At 36.4% G+C, this 19,978-nt stretch overlaps 1 protein-coding gene across 2 annotated transcripts in view; it reads left to right on the top strand.

The window, feature by feature from the left end:
- LOC121368418 (F-box/LRR-repeat protein 5-like) overlaps positions 1–19,978 on the top strand; it is a 72,164-nt gene that overhangs the window by 9,079 nt on the left and 43,107 nt on the right. Inside the window, exons 2-9 of one of the 2 annotated variants that reach the window (XM_041493143.1) lie at positions 2,843–3,178; positions 4,350–4,488; positions 6,815–7,015; positions 7,446–7,585; positions 8,632–8,745; positions 10,657–10,739; positions 11,592–12,173; positions 16,407–16,636. In XM_041493143.1, coding sequence (XP_041349077.1) covers positions 2,843–3,178; positions 4,350–4,488; positions 6,815–7,015; positions 7,446–7,585; positions 8,632–8,745; positions 10,657–10,739; positions 11,592–12,173; positions 16,407–16,635 — 1,824 coding nt within the window. In that variant the 3' untranslated portion in view covers position 16,636. Of the gene's footprint in view, positions 1–2,842; positions 3,179–4,349; positions 4,489–6,814; positions 7,016–7,445; positions 7,586–8,631; positions 8,746–10,656; positions 10,740–11,591; positions 12,174–16,406; positions 18,405–19,978 lie in introns of those variants that run through there. The other variant, XM_041493142.1, reaches the window with a different exon arrangement.

Here is a 19,978-nt window from a genome sequence, read left to right as displayed (position 1 = left end):
AAGAGTAATTTTGTCGAAATGTTAACTTAAAAACAATAAATCTGCAAAACAATTTAAATAAGGCGCCATACCAGTTTTACTTTCTTACCCTCTAGATTGCTTGTAATGTCGTGAGTCAGGTGACTGCAACAAAATGTAGAAAGAGTATTTCCTACAGTCGAGAAAGTGGTGGTTTTTGTTGTTGTTGTTGTTGTTGTTGTGTAATAGGGTATCATATTATGATAGGACACAATGAAAACCAGTTTAATTATTCTTGGGCACATTCAATGGTTTTTAACTTTCACTTCCTGCTGTGTGCCTGGAAAGAATTGTTTTTGCTGTTGATCAAACTGAGCCTGTCACCAAATGTTACAATAATGCACATTACTATTCTCCATGGCTTCTAGATTATGGTAGCTCCACTCCCATGGCTAGTGATATTCAGTGTTGGGCTAGTAAATAATTACTATTGCCATGCCCGACGGCTAGTGAAATGTTTTTGTCAAATGTTGCAATTAAGTCTATTTAGTAAATAGGACTATCCTGCCCCCACCCCAAACCCCACATGTTAGTCTTTTTAAGCTCTATCTCTGTCTTTAGGTGACATATTTGATTATTACTATTATTTAGTAAAATTGTATTAACTTAAAGTAAAGTAGGGCTAGTGAATTTTTAATTGTGGCTAGTAAATATTTTAAATCACTGATCCCATGGCTAGTGGATTTTATAAAAATTCTAGAAGCCCTGTATTCTCATGTATTAATAATGTACTGTTACATATATGCATAATTACATGATGCAGTGAAACCTGCCTCTAAATAGTAGGCTAAACCCATGAGCCAAATGTATAGGGCTCTAAGTAAAAAGTCTGTTTCGATGGGTATTCCCCATTCAGTTTACAGGGGTTTAGGTTGAGGTAAAAGTCTTTGTTGTATTCTGTTCACCATTAAATATGGAAAAAGTAATAAACCTGTCAAATAACTACAATCAAATGTGGATACAATTATGGTGGTGGTGTGTTTTCATCATCAAACAAGTCCAATATATTTTAACATGCTCATATACCACTAAGGTTTCGAGCATATCAAACAAGTTGATGTTTTGCCAGCCTTTCTGATGAAGAATATATTTTGTTAAAATTTTAATTAAAAAAATTAATTAATTGCAACTAAAAAGTAAAATTCATATTTGCCAGTTCACTTATGGCGTAAGGCCTACAAGTTGCGAAACAAATTCCAATCACGTTCATATCTCAACTAACTTTATAATATCAAGCTCTTAATAAACATAATGAATAAGGTGTACTGTTCGTATTTCAAAATGAATGTACATTTTTGTTGGTTTTGGTCTGGCGAGCTTGTGAAATATTTTCCTTTTCTGCACCCCAGCGTGGATATTATGGATAAGTTATAGGATAAACAGTTATTTCCCTTTAATAAAATTTCTTACAATTGAATGACATATCCATTTGGTAATCATTCCACCAAATGAAGTACACACAGTGATGTCATTAAGCATAAACAGTAGCAGTTGAAAATGCCTCGATGGTGTCGTGGTTAAGCCATCGGACATAAGGCTGGTAGGTACTAGGTTTGCAGCCCGGTACTGGCTCCCACCCAAAGTGAGTTTTAACAACTCGATGGATAGGTGTAAGACCACTACACCCTCTTCTTTCTCAGTAATAACTAGTGTGCTTGAACCTTAATTGGATATCAGCAAGAAAATAAGTTGAAATAAAAAAATATGAAAATGGAATTATGGTTTGCAGTTTATGTCATGCGATATAGTCAGGTTGATACAGAAGCCCAAATATTTTATCTTTTATCCTGCAACTACGGTTTCTGACAGATTATGATGACGGATAAAGCAAAGTCATAAACATATAGTAACTAGAAGAATATGACTTTTGATGTCACTCATGTGACATCACACACATAGCTACATTACAAAATTGCTCATTTGCCATAATTTTGACCTGTAAGTCATCGTACAGTGTAGCTGAAATAATACAAATAATAGCTTTTCACTTTAATTTTTAAGATCTGCAGGATAAAGATAACTAATTAATGACGGGTATCAGCTTTATCCTGTTCAGGCCAAATAAGAAATTCTGCTCTGAAAGCCTCACATAATTTCCCATTCTAAATGTCACAGGATAAAGCCAATATCCTATGTCATTTACTAGTTATGCTCTCTATAAATATTAACATTATATATTAACTACTAGCTAATATTAACCAATCAGGAAGACATTTTAAAACCTTTATGACAGGGTTGTAAATATGAGAAAAATAGATTGTAAATAAATGTATATCAACATTCAGTTGTAAAGCATAATTTATTCTTTGTAATCTTATACTCGTGAAACATGTATGAAATTACTTTGCAATTAATTTGTTTAATTGGAGCGTTAGGGTTAGACTTAGAATAAAGTTTATTCAATAAACATTTTCAGGTACTTTAATATGACATGCATTGTAACAAATTGCATAATGATTAAAACTTTTTTTTGTTTTCTTAATTATTTTCAGATGTCATATACATGTTTTGTATACATTTTTCTGACATGGTGAACTTAACAATGTTGCTGGAAAATCTTTTGAACACTTTCAAGATAATGATTGAAAACTTTTTTGTTTTCTTAATTACTTTCAGATGTCATCTATAAATTTTTCTGACGTGGTGAACGTAACAATGTTGCTGGAAAGATAATGTCTAAAAAGTTTTTTGTTTTCTTAATTATTTTCAGATGTCATCTATAACTATTTCTGACATGGTGAACTTAATAATGTCACTGGAAAGTCTTTTGAACACTTTCAAGATAATTATTAAAAAGGTTTTTGTTTTCTATTATTATTTTCAGATGTCATCTATAAATTTTTCCGATGTGGTGAACTTAACAACATCGCTGGAGAGTCTTTTCAACACTTTCAAGATGTTCAAAGCACATGAGCAGATAGAAAACAAGTACATCATGCGTCGGCTGAGGGAGAAGCTTCAGGCACTGTCCATCACCAACAGGGCGGTCTGCAACTGCCACAAGGACAGCAAGCTCTCCAAGATGCTCAGTCTCCTGCAACAAGGCCACAGCATGGCGAGGACGACCGATATGGAGCGGGTCAACTTCGGCTTGAAGCTGCGTCAGGCGCTGGAGGACTTCACGGAGCAGTTCCTGCCACACATGGAGGAAGAAGAAGAGGTAGATTGGGGGGCATTTAAAATGTTAAATATTTGTTTAAATGTTAAAATATTGTTTAAAATTTTAAATTAGTTTTACAATTTGTTTTAAATTTTTTTTTTAATTTTTTATTTATTTATTATTTTAAACAATTAATATAATTTTTTAAAAGTTAATATTGAACATACTAGACACATGGCTCATTCTGTTCATTGCTAAATTAGCCAATTGCTAATTTTTATACACACAACAGGGTTGCGGAATTGCACTTGCTTGCTTGCCCGAAATGGTGAAAAAAACCTTCAAACCGATTCAATATCAAAACCCACTAGACTGTCTGGTGACACAATTTTTAGTAAACTATGCTGATGAATGGTTTGTTTTATATATGACACTTGAAAGTGGTCATAAGATTTGAGGAATAATCTCAGGCTAGTGATAATATCTGCCGGCTAGTGGATTTTTTAATTTACTAGCCCGGCTGGCTATTAAAAAAAAATCTAATTCCATAGGCCTGACACGTTGGTTACAATATTTAGTGTGGCTAATAACATGTTCCTTAAATTAACCACATCTGAATTTTTTTTAAGGAAATACTCTATAAATATAAATCTGAAAATTGGCTAAACGAAAACTGATTCCAGTGTGAGTCCTGTACACAGCTGTGGTTGGTAGTTATAAAAATATGATGGATTATTAAGCCAGGCTTCTGAAAATTGAGAGGGGGGTGGGACGTAGCCCAGTGGTAAGGTGCTCGCTCGGTGTGCGGTCGATGTGGGATTGATCCCTGTCGGTGGGCCAATTGGGCTATTTGCCGTTCCAGCCAATGCACCATAACTTGTATATCAAAGGCCGTGGTATGTACTACCCTATCTGTGGGATGGTGCATATAAAAGATCACATGCTGCTAATCGAAAAGAGTTGTCCATGAAGTGGCGACAGAGGGTTTCCTCTCTCAATATATGTGTGGTTCTTAACCGTATGTCTGATGCCATATAACTGTAAATAAAATGTGTTGAGTGTGTCGTTAAATGAAACATTTCTTTCTGAAAATTGAGAGAGAACGATTGTTTCATTTTGTTCAGAGTTTCAAATGGTGGATTAATTTTTTTCAGAAAATGCTCTAAATCAGGGGAGCGAATATTAGATATTTTAAATGTTTAATGTAACAAGTCAACTTATTATTCTACAGGTGTTCCAGCCAATGTTGATAGAGTACTTTAGCTACGAAGAACTGAAGGAAATCAAGGCTAAAGTGATTAAAAAGCACTTGATTCAAGAACAGAGCGAGCTGTTCACTGTGGAAAAGTGTGTGGAAGATGCTTTGTCCAGTAAGTTTTTAACTCATTGTCATTGTACTCAGTTTAGAAATCCTTGGAAAAGTATGGGTAAAAAAACAATTTTGCAGGCAAGTTTTCAAAAAATATGGAAAACGAGCAAATTTCAGTAACTTACATAACGTCGCCCGAATGCCATCTCCTTTTACACGCAATCGTTAACATTCGGAAGCTAATCAAGAGTTTCCGATTTTGTACACTTGCACGGTGTGCATTCGGAAGTTGGTCATACATCTTAAAATAAGCAGGTTTCAATTTGTGGGACATTGTTTTTTGTAAATATGGGAAAGTATGTGTTTTCCGAAGCGTTGTTACATAAAGACGTCTTGGAAAATGGTTTAATGTGTTTTGGAAAAGGTATGGAAAAAGTATGGAAATTAGTTTTGAGAAAAGTGTATGAACCCTGTAATATCAGGGGGCGAGACATAGCCCAGTGGTAAAGCGCTCGCTTGATGCATAGTCGGTTTGGAATCCATCTCCGTCAGTGGGCCCATTAGGCTATTTCTCGCTCCAGCCAGTGCACCATGACTGGTACATCAAAGGTCATGGTATGTGCTATCCTGTCTATGGGATGGCACATATAAATGATCCCTTGCTGCTAATCGAAAAGAGTATCCCATGAAGTGGCGACAGCAGATTTCCTCCCTCAATAGGTGTGTGGTCCTTAACCATATGTTCGACGCCATATAACCGTAAATAAAATGTGTTGAGTGCGTTGTCAAATAAAACATTTCCTTCCTTCCTGTAATGTCAGCACAGTAATTTCAAGGTTCTTGGTATCGATAATGGTACATATCTTCACAATCACTTGCTTTGGACTTTCAAAACAGGAAACCTGAAGTGCGGAGTCACGAGTCAGCCAGACTGAGAACTTGGGTTTGACACTGGTATTGGATTTCTTGACAAGTGTCAGTATAAGAAAAATTAATCAAGTCTTTAGTGTCAGTAATGTTCTATTGGAATTCGTAATCATTAATGGACAAAGGGCAAATAACTCTCCCAGTTGGTGAATTAAAAACAGTTTTTTAATTAATTTATTTTAAAATAAATTTGTGCTATTAAGGCTTTTCCAAATGGGATAAACTAATGAAATACCATTATTTATATTGTCTCATTGCACTTGTTTTGTTAGCAAGGAAAATTGCGTTCAGTGCAATTCACTATGCAAGTTTCAGAGATCATCATACAAGTCTAATATGTTAAACAGTAGTTGATAATCAGTTTTCAAATCAAATGTCGTTAATCAAAATTTAAAAATAAAATATTCCCTAACTAAGCCTTTATATATTTTTTTTGCATTTTATTTTCCCATTATATTTCTTTGTCTATATCTCAAGGGCCATTATTTAAAATGTTTAGGTAACCAGAAATCGGTACGTATGATTTTAGCTTTTGTAACTGATTGTTCTGTTACGTGAAATATATTTGTATTACTTAATAAATTACATGTACCTGACCATTCTGTTGAACATATATTATAATTACAATATATCCTGCTGATGCCCTTTGGTGTAAGCAAAATAAATTATAATACAAAATGTTTTAAATTGCTTACCATTAAACAAGAGTTTCTTCAATACTTTATAAAATTACTTGTAGAACATAAACAGTTCACCATGTAACCAATCAATCCAGTTGGTGTAAATTTAATGATACATACTGACACATGAACAGAATGAATATTGTCTAAGGACATACATAAAATATTCTTCTTTGAGATATATTATTATTATGGTGGGACGTAGCCCAGTGGTAAAGCATTTGCTTGATGCGCTGTCGGTCTAGGATCAATCCCCATCGGTGGACCTATTGGGCTATTTCTTGTTCCAGCCAGTGCTCCACAACTGGTGTAACAAAGGCTGTGGTATGTACTATTCTGTCTGTGGGATGGTGCATATAGAAGATCCCTTGCAGAAATGTTTTATTTAACAACACACTCAACACATTTCATTTACGGTTATATGGCATCGGACATATGGTTAAGGACCACACAGATATTGAGGGAGGAAACCCGCTGTCGCCACTTCATGGGCTACTCTTTTCGATTAGCAGCAAGGGATCTTTTATATGCACCATCCCACAGACAGGATAGCATATACCACAGCCTTTGATATACCAGTCATGGTGCACTGGCTGGAATGAGAAATAGCCCAATGGGCCCACCGACAGGGATTGACCCTAGACCGACTGAGCATCAGGTGCGCGCCTTACCACTGGACTACGTCCTGCCCCTAAATCCTGAAAAATAACCTTTATTAGTAAAGAGGTTAGAGGTTTTATTGTTAAGCGGGTATCACATCCATGCTGTATATTTTTCTAGGTGAATCATCTGATGAAGAAGCTGAGGTAGTCTCTCCGAGATTGGGTTATAACCATCTTCCTTATGAAGTGAGGCTGAAAATCGTCTCGTACCTGTGCCCTCGTGACCTGGGCAGGTGTGCACAGGTGTGTCAGGGCTGGAATCTCCTAGCACTGGATGGATCGTTGTGGATGGATCTCTATCCAGTCAGCTGGGCAAAAGGTTAGATTTTAATTAGATATTCTGGAGCCATCATTAAAACTAAATGTTGTTTGTTGTGACTAGACCTAACTCATACAGATTTGCCTTGACTCCTTTATTTTCAGTTGTAACATTTTGGTTTTTCTGTATAATTTTAAAAATAAAAACAAGTTATCTCCCTTCGATCTGTTCCCATAGATGTATGAGATGGGGGCATCAGGGTGGTCAACAGCATTTCCCCCCACCCTACCCCTGTAAACAAATGACCCATTGACAACAACATTTATTACCTAGATACCTTACAAATTTGCATGTACCTTTAAATTTGCATACCATTATTACACAGGTTAATACACTAAATTATCACATGGGCTTATGACATGGATATCACGGTTAAGTTATAGGATAATACCTGTGTGTGTGTATTTTTCTATTTTTTCTATCTTTGTAGGCATATGGACCTTTGAGCCTCCACAAATTGATGACTGCGATATTGAGCCTGAGAATAATCACTTTGTGTATGACGAAGATGCAGACATTGACGAATCGGGAACTGACAGCTATTTCGAACAGGACCAGGACCTTAAACAGGTTAGATTTAGCTAGTACATTATTTTTGTACTAATACTGGTACACACAGTTTGTTTCATTTGAAATGATCGATTCCCACATGCTATGAGAATAATCTATATTCAAGTTACATGTTGTATGATCCTCATTTCAAGAGGGGTGTTCAATTTTTGTAACTAAAGAAAGTTAGACATCTGATTTAGGCAGCTAGAATAACATAACTGCTAGATTAAGATACTGGCAAAAGTCAATTTGTATCTTGAGGTAAACTTAAATATTTTCGTTTGTGTTTCTAAGGACATTAAATATCGTTAATGCACATCAGCAACAATGCCTGGTGTTTAATTGAATAATTCAACTGAGAATTAAAAGCAGGCGATAAAAAATAATCCTTTTCTTAAGTATTATAAATTAAGCAAAATGCAACCCAATTTTTCATAAATTACAACACCAAAATGATGCTTAGAAAGTATAAAAAATAAGCATACCTTAACACATAAGATAAACCCATGTTTCAAATTGTAAATTTTTTTTTACACCCGTTGGTGAGAACATCATACATTATTTATAATAACACATACTTGTTCACACACGTACGTGTGTTAACAATTTCAAGACGTACGACTGGCTGCTCCTAGGTAATGACCAGGTCACCAATGCCATACGTTCAATAAAAAACCCAGCGAAATGGAAATTGATTACACTGTGACCTATAGTTAACCTGGCAATCATGTGTCTGTGACGTGTAAGTCGGCAAAGATGTTAAAATTTGCTTAAAACCTGGTTTTTGAGGATATGTAAGCAGTAGAATAATACATTCGTGTCCGTTAGATACCATTTGTGTCGCAACTCGTTTAAAAACGTATCAAACTTGCTTTCGCTTGTTAGATACATTTTAAAACAACTCGTTGTGAGATAAATGATATTTAACGGCCACTCATGTATTATTCTCTATATAAATTACACGATCAAAATGACGCATAGAAAGTATACAAATTCACAAATAAGTGCTAGCAAACAGAAACTGTAATATCTGTTTAAAGCCATGGGGTGTATTGTTTTTCCAGGCTTACAAAGAAGCACATTTGTTGAGCAGTCTCGTAGAAGGACTTCTGCCACGAGTGGGCAGATTTGTCAAGAAATGCTCTCTTGCTTTTAGCACAGGACTTTGCAGTGGAATGGTGAGAATTCTATTTATACTTTTTTATCTTCTTGTGGATATGGAAGAACTTTAGTTTGAGTAAATATTTATGGGGAAAGAAAAGACATCACAGACAGCATTTACAACTAAGAATTTATATTTTGTTAATATTAATAGCCATAACTCAGTCTTATTATTATTATTATTTTTTTTTTTTTATATACAAGCTACAGTAGTCCAGTCCGTAAAATGAAATGAGCTGTGTTTTCCAGTTCTCCTCTGTCACAATAGAGTTTAGTTTGTATGGTTGTTTCAATAGGCCACTCAGACTGTCTCAAACCTTGATAAGTTGGGCACTGCTGTAGGATGTGCTCCGTTGTTGGGTCTTCGAGCTGCAAGTTGGTGATGGTGCTAGCTTGAACTTCTTTCATGTTTGTAAAAGAATACTATAGTCCATCCCATCTTCCTACAACAACAGATTTTGTAAATAATTCCAGTCTGGTTCCACGTAAGAAAAAAAATAGAAGTGTTTTTTGGGGGGGGAAAAACCCAAACCATTTTTGTGTGCAAGTTACAACACATTCGGCTAAGAAATAGGTAACTTGTAGTAAATTCCATAGTATGAAAAAAAGCATTCCCTGTGGGGTAGACTAAGTAATTTGTTGACATATGAATGTAAATTTCACATTTTACCTGGTATGTCATTTATAGGTGACCGGCTGTGATTTTACACTGCCTATTTATTTGGTAGATATTCACTGGGAATAGAATTAAAAAGAACAAGGGCCGAATTTACGATGTCAGGTGTTAAGCATTGTAAATGTATATAGTTAAATAGTGTAAGATTAAAACAGACTTTGGAAATTCGACCCTAATCTGGATGTTATACTTATAATTGAATTTGCACATGTTGATAATGGTGTTGCATGTGTTTGAAAGCTTGTTCCCGATTAATATTAACTGGTTGTCTGTTTTAGGCTACGTTACTAGCTTGTCATTTGACATTTGTCGTACCTGCAAATGGTAATAGCCAGATATAATGTTACTTTTTCACCAGCTAGTTCTATTCTTAATTGATATCATTGCTAACTTTTGTTTGATATTCTATATAGTTGATAGGTTTGGGGTTTTTTGGGGTGTGTGGGTTGTACTGGGTTGTCATTAAACATCATTCATTCATTCATTTATGCAAATTATGATGTATATTTTGATGAATGATATTACTATGTTGTATTCATCTGTTTGTTGGTGAGTCAGTCTTTAACTTGTCTAGAATACACTCTTTCCGTATTTTAAAGTAATTATCTCCCTTTAATCAGTCCAACCTGTTTAGCAATAGATGACTGCCAACGGTGGTGCAGTGATTAAGCCATCGGACTACAGGCTGGTAGGTACAGGGTTCACAGCCTGATACCGGCTCCAACCCAGAGCAAGTTCTTAAGGGCTCAATGGGTAGGAGTAAGGCCACTACACCCTCTTCTCTCACTAACCACTAACCCACTGTCCTGGACAGACAGCTCAGATAGCTGAGGTGTGTGCCCAGGACATGTGCTTGAACCTTAATTGGAAAAAAGCATGCAAATAAGTTAAGAGAGAGAGAGAGCAATGGATGGTATACCACCTTGTCTAAAATAGCTTTTTCTAACATTTGATCCAAAACTTGAAAATGTGGGCAGCAGAGTTGGCACATATGATAGTGGTGTTTGGAACTGTGATCATATGATTTTGATCAGATTATAAGGCTACATATTTTCTTTTTGTTCTGGGTGTTCTTCACATGAGATAAGAGTGGAAAGAGTATTTTTGTTTTTTTGTTTTTTTTAAACTGGAGTTATAAGGATTTTGGTGGGGATGGTGGGGGTTGGGGGTATGTGCTTGTTTCTAGATTGAATATGAAATATAGCTCAAAAGTATGTGAATCACATGTTTTGTATATTTATTTGTCTTAAAGGTTCACAAGTTTTTGCGACTTTGCCCAAATCTCGAACATCTTGATTTCACGCATTCAGCTGTGTCAGATGTAGCATTTAAAGGGTGAGTGCAAAAGTAAAACGGTTACAAAATGTTACATTCTCTGTATTTGAACACAAATAGTAGTTTCTGTGTTGCATCATATATCTTTTTAGTGTTTGAACAATTCGTAGGAAATCTAAGAATCATGGTGTATTTATATTTATGAAGTTTACAATTCCAATTATCATGTGTTCATGGGGCGGGAAGTAGCTCAGTGGTAAAGTGCTCTTGATGTATGGTTTGTTTGGGATTGATCCCAGTCAGTGGGCCCATTGGGCTATTTCTCATTCCAGCATGTGCACCACAATTGGTATATCAAATGCCGTGGTATGTGCTATTGTGTCATTGGGATGGTGCATATAAAAGATCCCTTGCTATTTATGAAAAAATGTAGCAGATTTCCTCTCTAAGACTATATGTCAAAAATACCAAATGTTTGACATCCAGTAGCTGATGATTAATAAATCAGTGTGCTCTAGTGGTGTTGTTAAATAAACAAACTAACTCATTTCTTCATAAACATATTATTACTTTGTTATTGATGCATATCACTGTTCTCGTTATACTGATACTTGTGTTTGTAATTTATATTTAATCAGTACCACAGTGGATCAAACTGTACATGGTGGTTTTTTTGTTAAAACAATTAAGAGTACCATTCTGTACTTACCTTATAACATCCTGGTAACCTGAACGACTATTTTAATACCTGATATATTCTATCATTTATATATGTGGCTATTGTAACTCAAGTTATTTATTCATTAATTCTTCTTTTTAAAAATTAATTAATTTATTTGTTTGTTTGTTTATTTTAGTTATTATTTTCTAATTCATGTTTGATAACAAGTTGAAACGTGTTTTATGTTTCAGGTTTGGTATGGACATGTGTGGCAAGAAGCTGAAGTATTTGAATCTCACGGGCTGTACGAAAATCACTGACTTGACGTTACAAAGACTGGCTTGTGCTCTCAAGTTAACAGCCTCGTTGTCCTCACCCAGCGACATCGAAGATGTCCAAAGAACAAATTCGAACTCGTGCTTCCATGGCAACAACTCTGTGATACAAGACGACATCCAGCCAAATGAAATCTGTTTGCAAGACGTTCACAGAAATTCATCCACAGCCGGCACCGTCATCCCGTGCTGTTCAACTAATGAACAAACTACACTGTCGCTGGTTACAGTCGAAATTCCCAGCCTAGGCTGCAGCGACGTGATTCTACTTTCCAACCAAACCGAGAACTGTACACCTAAGAGGTGTTGTAATTGCATAAGGACTACTGTGTGTTGTAAAGACGCGAGGCCGCTCTGTGTTGTGTCTGGCCGTGATAAGGACTTGGACGGTCAGATGATCAATCTGTCTGTAGACAACAGTGGCGTGCCTCTCACCCATGGTGGGCTTGAGTTTCTCAGCTTGTCGGGGTGTTACCAGATAACAGATGCTGGCCTGAGGTAAATAGTGTGCTATCCTGCCTTTTGCAAGTATTGTATAAAACATCAATTTTTCGGTGTCTGTGGTATGTGCTATCCTGCCTGTATGCAAGTATAGTATAAAAAAATTTTTTTTTCGGTGTCTGGTATGTGCTATCCTGCCTGTATGCAAGTATAGTATAAAACAAGTTTTTCGGTGTCTGTGATATGTGCTATCCTGCCTGTATGCAAGTATAGTATAAAACAAGTTTTCGGTGTCTGTGGTATGTGCTATCCTGCCTGTATGCAAGTATAATATAAAACAACAATTTTTCGGTGTCTGTGGTATGTGCTATCCTGCCTGTATGCAAGTATAGTATAAAACAAATTTTTTTCGGTGTCTGTGGTATCTGATGTCCTGCCAGTATGTAAGTATAGTATAAAACAACAATTTTTCGGTGTCTGTGGTATGTGCTATCCTGCCTGTATGCAAGTATAGTATAAAGGACCCTTTGCTGTCAAGTGTAAGAAATGGCTTTGTTTCTTCTTATATTCTTTAAAAGTGTCATAGGTTTCTTATATTTTATTAAGAGGCGAGATGTTGCCCGGTGTTAAAGGGCTTGCGTGATTCGTGATCGATCTAAGGTCAATCCTCGTTGATGGGCCCATTGTGCTATTTCTCGTTCTAGCCAATGCACCGCAACTGGTATGTCAAAGGTGTGCTATCCTGTCTATGAGATGGTGCATATAAAAGATCCCTTGCTGCTAATGGAAAAATGTAGCGAGTTTCCTCTATAAAACTGTCAGACTTAACAAATGTTTGACATCCAATAGCCAGTGATAAATAATTCAATGTGCTCTAGTGGTGTCGTTAAACAAAATAGACTTGTATTATACTAACCGTTAATCATACAGTGTCTTTAAGCATATCTTTCATTTGCTTCAGAAATTTCATATAACTAGTTAAATTTTAAGCATGTCGTGTGATATATTTGTCCATTTATTAAAACCAGTCCTAATTTTAATAATTTGTGTTTCTGTATATGATATAAACTCATGGCCACTGAAAAGCAGTCTTTTGGGGTGGTGGTTTACAGTGGTTGCAAAACAAGGCGTCGTGTGTCGCATGCGACGTTTACTACCCTCATTTCCGACGTCTATTTTCGCCACAGTTGCTCAGACTCCAGTTCATATTTTCTTGGTTCTTGTCTGAATGTATAGCTCGACTTCTATGGGTTAATTTCTTCAGGAAAAGTTTGAGTTTCCCACGAATACAGCATCCATTACTGCTCATTGCCTTTGTTTTTAAAGTATATTTTGTTTTGATTCATGAGCACAGTAGACCCAATGATTTTCCGCGATCGCGGAAAACGGACAGAATTCCCATTGTGAAATGGAATTTACATTTGGAAATGGAATTACGATTTTCTGCAAAGTTAAAAAAATTAATACTATTTTACTATTGCCACACTCTGTAAACTGACGATTGACCCGTGCACAGTACTATTGGCAAACGCTAGACTGGATTATGCGCTTCACGGTAAACCAAATGGTGACATTGGGAATCAGTCAAATATTTCGTGAATGTTAGCGAAACGTTTGCTGGCTGAACTTTGGGATGGTTTACTGCTAAGTCTGTTGCACCTGTGCAGATGGGACAGGGCTTTTTTTTCACGAGTAAGTTTAGCCAGCGGTTTGTCACTAAAGCTTGTCTTGGAAGACAGATTTTTATGCTACACATTAAACCGAATGACCATTTCTAGAACCACCAGTCAAAATGTGTTTGCAAACGTTTAGCTAAAAACGGCTGGCTGAACATTGCAATGTTACTTTATTTCCGCTGTGTCATGCGCATACTTCAATTTGCAGACGACTTTAGACTGTCACAGAGATGGGGGAAAAAAAATGTTTGTTTTTTAAAAAAAAATTTTTTTTTTTTTTTAATGATACCACTAGAGATCATTGATTTTATATTAATTATGACACATACTTTGGAGGCTTTCACCTCTCTTGAAGAGTATTCCATAAAGAAACAAAATGGCAGACAGAGAAAACTGCATGTATTTTGCCCTATGCTATCTCAGTGAAGTCGATACTGGCGATATCATTACAGTCTCGTATTTGGAATCTGTGTCACTGTAATGTTTTTTTCACAACTTGTGTCTAAACAAAATTTGGGGGAAATGTAGGAGAGTAATTTATTGTAGTTGTTAACAATTTGGTTCAGACTTTAATTTGTCACAAATTGTGTTAGTTCAATTGTTAATTGCATATTGTAGTCTGAAATGGAAATGAAACGGAATTGAAACGGAAAATAGCTTGTTTTTAAAACGGAAAACCACTCAGTCATACTTGTTCTATTCTTGGGCCAATAATTTCACCAACTATATGCATTACAAGTGGACTACATTGCACACTTTTGTGGTAACAGACTCCGGCCCATAGAGCCCCTCTTCTTCCCCCCCCCCCCCCCCCCCCCCATGCCCCCATTACTGAGTGTCTGTAGCTCTCGATAAACCCCCAACTCCTACTCTGTCAGTACTAGTACTAGTACTTCATTTTGCAACCACTGGTTTGGTAAGCAATCTTTTGGGGTGGTGGTTTGGTAAGCAATATTTTGGGGTGGGGGATTGGTAAGCAATCTTTTGGGGTGGGGTTTTGGTAAGCAATCTTTTGGAGTGGGGGTTTGGTAAACTAACCTAAAACAGCTGCGTAATGGAGTCTCCTTACAGTTACTCAACTTGTGTTTACCAGTATACATGTTAATAAGTTATGATCAGTCTGTTACTATCCTGAATATCATAATTATGTGAAAATTGCACGGCTCGAACTTAAGAATTTGTCTCCCACGGCAATGTTTTAATTAATTGCCATGGGTGAAACGGCCCTCCTACGTTAATTTTGAGCCTGCCTATGGCAACTTTTTTAAAAGTGACATTTGCAACAAATAAACATGACTAAAAGGTTAATTTGCTGTTTTGCCATTGTTGAGGAGCTTTACCAACGGCACCAAAGTGCCGTCGGTGATGCTGTCTACCAATGGCAATTTATATCTCAATGACGGATATTGCCATCGTTTCTAGCCCTGAAATTGTTCTCTCCAACTCACTAAAGGTACGGTCAAACAAGCCTTTTCGTGGACATCTATAAAACAAACATTGTTTCTGTTTCCACCCATATTAGACTGGTATATCAAAGGTCGTGGTATGTGCTATCCTGTCTGTGGGATGGTGCATATAAAAGATCCCTTCGAATCGAAAAGAGTAGGCCATGAAGTGGCGACAGCAGGCTTCTGCTCTCAGTATCTGTGTGGTCCTTAACCATATGTCTGATGCCATATAACTGTAAATAAAATGTGTTGAGTGCGTCTTTAAATACAACATTTTCTTCCTTCCACCCATATTACTGTAAATGTTTTCTAAGCACCAGGCCAGAATGACTAGAAAGACATTAGATTGGACAATTTAAGCAAAACTTTGTAAGAGTGCAATGACTTTACTGGTAAAAATGCTGTATATAATATCGTAAAAAATTTTGAACTTCCTGATACCTTGGATCAGCAACTTTAATCAGTGCTTATCCAGGTTTCTGCCAGAGGGTAAAACAGGTATGGCACCATACCCAAAATTTTTGGCAGATTTGTTATTTTTTACGTTAACCGTTTGACAAAATTAATGACTCTTTCTTAATCCTAACCCTAAACTTAACCTACTTTCTTTCTGGGAACAGGCATGTATGCATTTCAACGCGATTTATAATCCTTATATACATGTGTATTGTATGTATACGCTTAGCTATAACTACCTATGTTAAACACTGTTGCCTTGACAGAGCGTTTATAAAAAACCCACAAAACAAACTAAAAGATTTTAGTAATAAACAATTTAAAAAGTGTGTTACGTAGTGCTGTTAAATACACCCACCCCCTCGAGCGTTATGTAATATTTGAATGTTCTCTTTGGTCCAACTTAAATCCCTGACTGCACAGATGAGCAAAGGTTTGTTTTGTTTAACGACATTGATTTATTACTCAACGGCTATTTGATGTCAAACATTTGGTCATTTTGACAATCATAGAGAGGATACCCACTACATTTTTTCTATTAGTAGCAAGAGATCTTTTATATGCACCATCCCACAGACAGGATGGCATATACCACGGCATATACCACGGATCGATCCTGGACTGACCGCGAATCAGGCGAGCGCTTTACCACTGGGCTACGTCCCACCCGCACAGATGAGCAAATACTCAAGAGTTTTGTTTTATTGCAGGTCACTGGCAGAGTCGAAGAACTTGCTCCATCTCGAGTACCTCAATCTGTCTGGCTGTGTGGACATAACTGCCGATGGACTGACCACTCTGGTCAGTGGCTGCACGAGTCTTGACCACGCGAATCTGTTCTACTGTGATAACCTGGCCGACGACCCGTACCCAGCCACGGCCAGCAGCTGTCAGAACCTCGAGTGTTCATCTCGATACTGCTGCCGCATCGGAGATTAAAGTACGTACAGGTAGATCGCTGAAGTTTGTACCGATAGATCGCTGAAAGTATCTACAAATAGGACAGTGTATGTACAGATATGTTAAATTGAAATATGTACAGATAGGCCAGCAGCTGTCAGAACCTCGAGTGTTCATCTCGATACTGCTGCCGCATCGGAGATTAAAGTACATACAGGTAGATCGCTGAAGTTTGTACAGATAGATCGCTGAAAGTATCTACAAATAGGACAGTGTATGTACAGATATGTTAAATTGAAATATGTACAGATAAGCCAGCAGCTGTCAGAACCTCGAGTGTTCATCTCAGTACTGCTGCCGCATCGGAGATTAAAGTACGTACAGGTAGATTGCTGAAGTTTGTACAGATAGATCGCTGAAAGTATCTACAAATAGGACAGTGTATGTACAGATATGTTAAATTGAAATATGTACAGATAGGCCAGCAGCTGTCAGAACCTGGAGTGTTCTTCTTGATACTGCTGCCGCATCGGAGATTAAAGTATGTACAGATCAGTGGTTTTATATACAGATAGATCGCTGAAGTTTGTACAGATAGGTCGCTGAAGTTTGTACAGATAGATTGCTAAAAGTATGTACAAATAGGACAAAGTATGTACAGATATGTTAAATTGAATTATGTACAGATAGGTCAGCAGCTGTGAGAACCTCGATATTAACATCGGAGATTAAAGTACATACAGATCGGTCGTTTTATTCTGCATCCACCGTTTCTATTGACAGATTATGATGACGGATAAAGCAAAGTCATATACATTGACATCACATGGCATGCATAGCTACATTACAAAATCGCTAGTTTGATCTCTAGGTCATTGTACTATGTTGCTGAAATAACGGAAATAATAGCGTTTCCCTTTAATTTTAAAGTTCTGCAGGATAAAGATAAAAACTAGTTAATGACGTAGGATATTGGCTTTATCCTGTGACAGTAAGAATGGGAAATTCTGTGATGCTTGCCAATTAGAACTTCTCATTTGGCCAATATCATACATCATTAACTAGTTATTCTCTATATAGATGCACACATAGACGGAATGTGGTAACTTCGGACTTTGGTAACTTCGGCCTGGTAATTTTGGACCGGTAATCTCGGCCTCTGTATTAATGAAAGCAACTTATATCTGGGTTATACGCAAGCGAAAGGTTGTTGTTAAACAACCTGATATTATTATTTCAAGATGAGTTTGTTATATACATTACATTATTATATATTCATTGTACATTTTGTTGTGTATATTTTGTTTATTAACTTTTAAACATTTATTCTGCTCATACCCTGTCCCCTTCTTACTATGCCTTGATTTGGTAGATGTTCCTGATTTTAATCAGATGCTATGCCCACCTTAAGCATGTTTGAATCCTCGGCATATAAGCATTTTAATACCTATCAAACAATCCGAGACATGTGGTCTACAATTCTCTAACAACTGTGAACTTTCAGTTTACTTTTAGAAACTGTATGCCTAGGTTACTGATTAATAAAAATAGTGCTTAATCATTAATATTTGATGTTATCTCAAATTGTTTTAGTTTATTGATGTAAGCATATAAATTTTTAAAAACGTATATATATATATAGTTGGTCAGTATATATTTTATATTCACGACGCGTAAAGTATCATGATAATTGTCCCTCAGATATATCTAGAGTATGTACTATTAAACTGGATTTTAAACACAACTGGTAAAAACTGTCTTAACAAAATATTTTTAAATGTTTAGAAAATAAAGATATATATGAAATTGAAACTTCTTGTTTTATTTACTAGAAATAAAATATATGTACAACTGGGTATATGTCCCATACTTTTGGAGAAATATGCGTATTGAAGTGAACGTTTGAACTGCATTTGCCATAAAATGAAAAAACTTATTTCATTTCAACTATTTTGGTGCTTATATTCAATTAAGGTTCAAGCACACTTGTTATGGCACACACCTCAGTGGTTAATTGTTAGATATATATGTTATTGAAAGTGTTAATGAGAAAAAAGGAGGGTGTAGTGGCCTTACATTTACCCGTTGTGCCCTTAAGAACTCACTCTGGGCTGGAGCAGGTCTTAACTAAGCCGATGGGGTCCGAAATTACCTGGGGTCGAGATTACTCGGGTCCGAAGTTACCAGGACGAAGTTACCAAAGTCCGAATTACCCCAATTCCACATAGACCATTCAATATGTTTAGATATGTCACAGTATGTACAGTAAAGTACAGATATGCCAGTAAAGTATGTACAGATAGGCCAGTAAAGAATGTACAGATAGGGCATTAACATATGTACAGATAGGCCAATGAAGAATGTACAGATAGGCTAGTAAATAATGTACAGATAGGCCAGTAAAGAATGTACAGATAGGCCAGTAAAGTTTGTACAGATAGCAGGGCTAGAAATGAAAAAAAAAGATAAAAGTTATCGTTTTCATGTGGCGAACAGATTACGAAATGCAAGCGCAAAATTCAACAACTTGAGTCTGAATCTGGTAGACAACAGGATACTAGTATACGCAATACACAGTACTTGAAAAAAATTAGCATGCACCGTGTGCACCCAGTTTTAAAAGTTACATGCACACGCAAAAATTAGCATGCACCGGTGCATGTACTAACACTGCATTTCGATCCCTGGATAAGCCAGTAAAGTTTGTTCAGATAGGCCAGTAAAGTATGTACAGATAGGCCAGTAAAGAATGACAGATAGGGCATTAACATATGTACAGATAGGCCAGTGAAGAATGTACAGATAGGCCAGTGAAGAATGTACAGATAGGCCAGTAAAGAATGTACAGATAGGGCATTAAAAAAAAAGATATGTAAGCGAAAAATTCAACAACTTGTGTTTGAATCTGGTAGACAACAGGATACTAGTATACGCAATACACAGTACTTGAAAAAAATTAGCATGCATAGATAGGCCAGTAAGAATGTAGATGGCCAGTAAAGAATGTATAGGGCATTAACATATTTACAGATAGGCCAGTAAAGTATGTACAGATAGGCCAGTAAAGAATGTATTTACATACATTTACAGATAGGCCAGTAATGTACAGATAGGCAGTATGTACAGATAGGTACAGTAATTAACATATTTTAATAGTCATTAGGCCATGTAATGTGGTAAACATAAAATAGGCCATTTACAGAGGATAGATCTTAGGGGGAAATAAAAATTACAATTTCTCCCGGAGAAATGATCATGCAATGGTGTAATGTAATATTATTGGAATATTTGACACTTATAGACCAATGACTGTCTGTATTAAATATGTCGTCCCTAGGATTTGGCAAACAAACACAATGACACAAGATACTTGAAAGAATTT

This window comes from Gigantopelta aegis, chromosome 3, assembly GCF_016097555.1.
Source record: "Gigantopelta aegis isolate Gae_Host chromosome 3, Gae_host_genome, whole genome shotgun sequence".
Lineage (NCBI taxonomy): Eukaryota > Metazoa > Mollusca > Gastropoda > Neomphalida > Peltospiridae > Gigantopelta > Gigantopelta aegis.
This window is presented reverse-complemented; position numbering and strand designations above follow the sequence as displayed.